Below are 6,927 nucleotides of genomic sequence, written 5' to 3' on the forward strand. Positions count from 1 at the left end.
CCACAATCACATGTCATTCATTAATAATAATGGTGGCTTCTAATCTATTAATTATTATACAATGAATACAGTTGGACTCAGCACAAAATCTCACATTCTGTTAGTGCCACTTTTACATAAAGATAAGGACCATAAAACACCTTCACCTTCGTTGTCTATACCTACTGAGATTTATTTTGAAAATATGAGAGGAAGTGGTTTTAATACAGTCAGTCTTCATGTCAGCACAAAGCCAAGGTTAATCCAGATGTTAGCATTGTATAAAAAAAAGTAATATACTAACGTTTTTATTAAGTTGATGGGGTAAAAAAAGTTAAAGACTACGTTGTCGGCAGGATTCAAACCTGCTCGGGCAGACCCTAATGGATTTCTAGTCTATTGCCTTAACCAAGTCTGAGAAAAGTTAAATTATCATTTTAATCAATTGTTTCAATCAGATGAATGCCCCACTCCAAGGTTGCACTTTAAATAGTTGGTGATTTATTCTCTAACACTAGTTTTAACGAGAAACTCATTTGATTAAGATAACATAAGATATTCCTTTATTAGTTCCACAACAGGGAAAAATTTGATGGTCCAAGAATGATCATTTATAGAGATAAAAATGTCACAATTTTGGTCAGACACATAAATGGGTTGCTTTATTAAAATAGAAAAAAGAAGAGACATTTCACAAGATTTCTTATAAAAATGTAAAAAACATAAAATAGTGATGCTAGTCGGTATCTGAGATAAAATCTATCTTCTTGCAAATTAGTGTGAAAGGCTTTATATAAGACTATGAAATATTATGGAAAGAACATGGATTTAGACTCGTCTTGTACAATTTCAAACAAAAAGTAATTCCAACATTGCAAATGGACATTTGGCAGAAACAACAACCATCCAGATCAAATCATGACTGTAACAGCAACACCTGTGCACTCACTGTGAAAATAATGTTTTCCTTGATTTAGGAGACTATGGTTGTTTTAAAGAAACACTGTTTGAAAACAGACATGGAGGTAACAATGTCATGAAAAGGAAAACATTACAAAAAGATGCTGACATCTCATGTTTGATGGAGCTACTGCAACACAGGAGTTTCAGCACAATCCTCAAATCTTTTTTCAAGAATGTGATTTAAGAAAAAAGAACATTTCTACTAGAACTTTAATTATGTGGCTCCTCACTTGTGCTGCTTCTCTTCAGTGTGGTCTCTTCTCATGTGGACTTTCAACCGAGTGTTAAATGTGAAACATTTGCCACATGTTTTGCAAAAATAAGGCTTCTCACCTGTGTGGGTTCTCATGTGGACAGTTAAATCTCCGTTGTGCCTGAAACATTTGCCACATGTTTTACAAGTGTGCGGCTTCTCACCTGTGTGGGTTCTCATGTGGACATTCAATTGATCTTTACGCATAAAATCTGTGCCGCATGTTTTACACATGTACGGCTTCTCACCTGTGTGGATTCTCTTGTGGACATCTAAATGTTCTTTTTTCCCGAAACATTTGCCACATATTTTACAAGTGTACGGCTTCTCACCTGTGTGGGACCTCAAATGGACTGTCAAGTGTGCATTTCTTCTGAAACCTTTGCCGCATGTTTTGCAAGGATATGGCCTCTCACCTGTGTGGGTTCTCATGTGTTCTTTCAATTTATCTTTACGCCTGAAATCTTTACGGCATGTTTTGCAAGAATACGGCTTCTCATCTGTGTGGACTCTCATGTGTAACTTCAATAAGTAGTCATTCTTAAAACATTTCACACATGTGTCACATTCATTAGGCTTTTTACCTGTCTGAGTTCTACGGTGAAACTCTGACATGTCAACATTGTTTATATTGTTACTGTGACTTCTCTTTTTGTGAAGTCTCCTCTTTAGTGGTGGCCCTGTACTTCTAGCAGATCCTGAGTCCCGATGCTGGCCTCCGTTCTGATCTTGGCTCTCAGCAGACATCTCCTCCACCACACTCTGAGTTTCATCGATACTCAAGTTCACAGTCTGAGCTTCACCGTGGTCACTTTCTGCAGGAGTAGGAGTCAACATAAGGGCATCAGTCTCCTGCTCCAAGACAAGCTGCTCTCCCTCCTGACCGGTGCAGAGTTCCTGCTGTTCCCCTTCGTTCTGTGGAGGATCTGGGTCTTCTTGGTCCGGACTGGAGCTCCTCTCCAGAATAATGAGCGGCTGGATGGTGAAAACATCCTCCTCCTTACAGAAATGCTGCTGTTGGAGCTCTGGAGGAACAGAAACAGAAGATTCAGGATACTTCTGTGATTGTAGAAAAGGCCGGAATATTTCTCTGTCTTTCTCATTTGAAACCTGCGACCAGTCAGTGTCGAGAGATGGTACGTCAAGTAGAGTTGGGCAGGTGTAAACATTTTCAAATCAATTTTATAATAAGCCAAACATGGGATTGAACTGAATTTTAGTTCTAAGATAACGTAATATATTCATTTATTAGTCCCACCAGGGAGAACAACTTGATGGTCCAAGAATTGTCATTTATAGAGATTAAAATACCACAATTTTATTATGATGTGATTTTAATGATGAGGCTCTTCACTTGTTCTGCTTCTCATCAGTGTGGTCTCTTCTCATGTGGACTCTCAACTGAGCGTTAAATGTGAAACATTTGCAACATGTTTTGCAAGAATAAGGCTTCTCACCTGTGTGGATTCTCATGTGGGCTTTGAATTCTCTGCTTTGCCTGAAATTTTTGCTACATGTTTTACAAGTGTACGGCTTCTCACCTGTGTGGATTCTCATGTGGGCTCTCAATTCTCCATTTAGCCTGAAATTTTTGCTACATGTTTTACAAGTGTACGGCTTCTCACCTGTGTGGATTCTCATGTGGGCTTTAAAATCTCCATTTTGCCTGAAATCTTTGCCACATGTTTTACAAGTGTACGGCTTCTCACCTGTGTGGATTCTCGTGTGGACATTTAAATCTCCGTTTTGCCTGAAACATTTGCCACATGTTTTACAAGTGTACGGCTTCTCACCTGTGTGGGTTCTCATGTGGACTGTCAAGGGTGCTTTACTCCTGAAATCTTTGCCGCATGTCTTGCAAGAATATGGCTTCTCACCTGTGTGGGTTCTCATGTGGACTTTCAATTCATCTTTACGCATAAAATTTGTGCCACATGTTTTACACATGTACGGCTTCTCACCTGTGTGGGTTCTCATATGGACTGTCAAGTGTGCTTTTCTTCTGAAACCTTTTCCGCATGTTTTACAAGAATATGGCTTCTCATCTGTGTGGGTTCTTATATGACGGGTCAGTGTCCTTTGGTTAATAAATCTATTCCCACAGGTGTTGCAAAGGTACGGCTTCTCACCTGTGTGGGTTCTAATGTGGACCTTCAATTGTGCATTATTCCTGAAATCTTTCCCGCATGTTTTACAAGAATATGGCTTCTCATCTGTGTGGACTTTCATGTGTGACTTCAATAAGTCGTCATTCTTGAAACATTTCCTGCATGTGTCACATTCAATAGGCTTTGTACGAGTCTGAGTTTTACGGTGAATGTTTGACATGTCAGCATTGTTTATCTTGTTACTGTGACTTCTGTTTTTGCGATGTCTCCTCTTTAGTCGTGGCTCTGTACTTCCAGCGGATCCTGAATCCAGATGCTGGCCTCCGTTCTGATCTTGGCTCTCAGCAGACATCTCCTCCACTGCACTCTGAGTTTCATCGATACTCAAGTTCACAGTCTGAGCTTCATCATGGTCACTTTCTTCAGGAGTAGGAGTCAACATAAGGGCCTCAGTCTCCTGCTCCAAGACAAGCTGCTCCCCCTCCTGACCGGTGCAGAGTTCCTGCTGTTCCCCTTTGTTCTGTGGAGGATCTGGGTCTTCTTGTTCCAGACTAGATTTTATCTCCAGAATACTGAGCGGCTGGTCAACGAGAACCTCCTCTTCCTTACAAACATGCTGCTGTTGGAGCTCTGGAGGGACAGAAACAAAAGATACAGGATACTTCTGTGATTGTGTGAATATCTTCTCTGTCTTTCTCATTTGAAACCTGCGACCAGTCAATGTTGAGAGATGGCACGTGAAGTAGAGTTGGGCAGGTGTAAACATTTTCAAACTGCTTGGATAATAAGCCAAACATGGGACTGAACAGGTATACCTAATTTTAGTTCTAGGATAACATACTATATTAATTTATAAGTCCCACCACAGGGAACGACTTGATAGTCCAAGAATTGTCATTTATAGGGATTAAAATACCACAATTTTGGTCGGACATTTAAATGGGTTAATTTATTAAAATAGGCAAAAGAAGGCACATTTCACATTTCACAAGATGTCTTATAAAAACTTTTTTTTAAAAAGTGTTGATGCCAGTCGTTCTCTGAGATAAAATGTAACTTCTTGCAAAGTAGTGTGAAAGGCTTCATATATAACGGTCAAATATTATGTGAAGAAAATTGATTTAAACTCGTCTTGTTCAACTTTGAACAAAAAGTAATTCCAACATTGGAAATGGACATTTGGCAGAAACAACAACCATCCAGATCCTTGATTTTGGAGATTATGGTTGTTTTAAAGAAACACTGTTTGAAAACAGACATGGACATAACAATGTCATGAAAAGGAAAACGTTAAAAAAAGATGCTGACATCTTAAGTTTGATGTAGCTATTGCAACACGAGTTTAAACACAATCCTCAAATATTTTTTCAAGAATGTGGTTTAAGAAAAAAGAACATTTCTACAGGAACTTTAATTATGTGGCTCCTCACTTGTGCTGCTTCTCATCAGTGTGGTCTCTTCTCATGTGGACTTTGAACTGAGTGTTAAATGTGAAACATTTGCCACATGTTTTGCAAGAATACGGCTTCTCACCTGTGTGGGTTCTTATATGACGCATCAGTATTTTTTGCTCACTAAATCTTTTCCCGCAGGTCTTGCAAGTCTACGGCTTCTCACCTGTGCGGGACCTCTTGTGAAGTTTCAATTCATCTTTACGCCTGAAATCTTTGCCACATGTTTTACACATGTACGGTTTCTCACCTGTATGGGTTCTCAAGTGGCACTTCAAGTGTGTATTACTCTTGAAATCTTTCCCCCATATTTTGCAAAACAACGGCTTCTCACCTGTGTGGGTTATTTATAAAGTCTTGATAGATGACATGCCACCATACCTCAGCACTTTATTAAACTAGTCACATATTAATTATCCAACACGCTCTAGTGATAAATGCTTAATGCTCAATGTTCCCCGGACAAATACTGAATTTGGAAAAAACTGCTTTCAGTTTTTCTGCTGCATCTTCCTTGAACATTTTACAACATTCTGTTAGACATAATCTGTTATTCTGTCTCTGTTTTCTGTCTCTGTGCATGGGGATCACTATCTGATTGACTAGGTCAATATCTATGCGTGCGTAATTCACTAACTGTGTGTGTGCCCTCTCTTTACGCATTTATAGATTAATCATGTAAGATACTTTTGATACAATGATCATGTGCTAATATTGTTTTAAAACTATGATTACTCGCGATAAATTTATTTTATCTGCCTAGACTTTCTGTGTCCTATTTAGAGTAAGATTCTATAATCACAAAAACATATCTTTTACGTTTTATATCTTATGTGAACATGGCAAAATCTTGTCCCCACTATCACCTCTGCAACTCATAACAAGGCAGGAGTTTGTGTCTCAAAAGTTGTTCCAGGTCAGGTCACAGACTGGGTGTGCTGAAGCAGAAAGATAACTGTCTTCTCTGCTTGGTGACATGATGTGTCCACAAAATGTATTCAAACTGACGAATCAACGGTTCGAGAGGGACGCACCTTTTGGAGAGTTCTACCTTCATTCTGAGTAAAACCTCTGGGTAACGCTTTATAATAAGGTCCTTAATAACCATCAATCAACAAGTAATAAGGCATTGTTCTCGCTTTAGATCCGGTAGTTGCAAAAAGCATAGTTAACTCATAGTTAATAGTTATATAGTTTATAGTTATATTAAAAAAGGCATGGCAAAGACATAATAGGTGGGTCATGGGTGTTTGTAATGCCATTATTAACAGTTATATAAGCTTATAAACACACAATAATGTTAATAAGCATCTTGTAAGGACTTACAAGGGCCTTATTACTTGTTAATTCGTGGTTATTACAAGGACCTTAATATAAAGCGTTACCAACCTCTGTTGGAATAATAAAGAGGGTTCAAGGGACAGAAGGGGGGTCCAGACTTCATGAACTGATCTGCCTTAATCATGTAAATCAGGGAAGTGTAGTTTGAAGCCAGAAACTCTGTTACTGCAAATTTCTTGACGTATTGTAATAAAATGATGTTAAACTGAGAACTTGAACGTCTCCTGCTCATCATTCCCCATCAAACGATCTGCGCAGAGAAATAGGTGAGAGGATTTACTGTTGGAGTCAGATAATTTAACTTTAAAGGTTTCCTCAATGCATTTCTTAACAATTCACTCAAACTCAACACAATTAAACTATGTGCCAGTTTAAAACTATGATAACCAATAACTCTTCCTTTCATTGCCACTGTGTTTAATGTTTCTGCATGTGTTTTGTTGGTGCTCTTTTGTTCTTCATTGTGTTTTCTCTGTACTCTCGACGTCATTATAAATGAGGGGTTGCCCTCAATGATTCCTCGATAAGTTAATAAAGGATTAAAAAAAACAAACCCGCTCTATTTTATGTTATTAAAATAATATAAATAAGCATATACATACCTATCCTGTGTAACTTTATTTCTGGTTTCCAGAAGATATCCAGCAGTTTCCGCTGACGATCGATCTCGTCCTCGTACACGACGAGAGTTTTCTCCAAAACTCCGAATATTTCTTCAGCAGCAGCAGTCAGTCGCTCGCTGACAAACTGTCTCAAAGTCTCAACTGTAGACATTGTTGCTTAATGACAACTTCAACACATTAACTCATCGAGATGTCACACTGTTTAGGAT

General features: G+C 38.6%; 1 protein-coding gene across 2 annotated transcripts; it reads right to left on the minus strand.

The window, feature by feature from the left end:
• Nucleotides 1-457: 457 nt before the first annotated feature.
• Nucleotides 458-6,927, minus strand: LOC131976259 (zinc finger protein ZFP2-like). Of its 2 annotated transcripts, none has more exons than XM_059339197.1 (3): nucleotides 6,698-6,927; nucleotides 3,325-3,933; nucleotides 458-2,220 (listed from the first exon to the last, which is right to left on the minus strand). In XM_059339197.1, exons 1-3 carry the CDS (start codon nucleotides 6,867-6,869, stop codon nucleotides 1,169-1,171), a joined length of 1,833 nt encoding a protein of 610 aa, XP_059195180.1. In that variant the 5' UTR covers nucleotides 6,870-6,927; the 3' UTR covers nucleotides 458-1,168. The 2 variants fall into 2 exon arrangements, with proteins under 2 accessions (XP_059195180.1, XP_059195179.1); XM_059339196.1 differs by having other exon boundaries at nucleotides 2,989-3,933.

Source organism: Centropristis striata, chromosome 8 (assembly GCF_030273125.1).
Source record: "Centropristis striata isolate RG_2023a ecotype Rhode Island chromosome 8, C.striata_1.0, whole genome shotgun sequence".
Classification (NCBI taxonomy): Eukaryota; Metazoa; Chordata; class Actinopteri; order Perciformes; family Serranidae; genus Centropristis; species Centropristis striata.

Coding starts and splice junctions, on each gene's coding strand:
- LOC131976259 (XM_059339196.1), bottom strand. CDS start 6,869: ATGTCTACAGTTGAGACTTTGAGACAGTTTGTCAGCGAGCGACTGACT. Junction 3,934..6,697: donor AATAAAGTTACACAGGATAG/GTATGTATATGC, acceptor CTGTCCCTCCAG/AGCTCCAACAGCAGCATGTT. Junction 2,221..2,988: donor CCACATGAGAACCCACACAG/GTGAGAAGCCGT, acceptor CTGTTCCTCCAG/AGCTCCAACAGCAGCATTTC.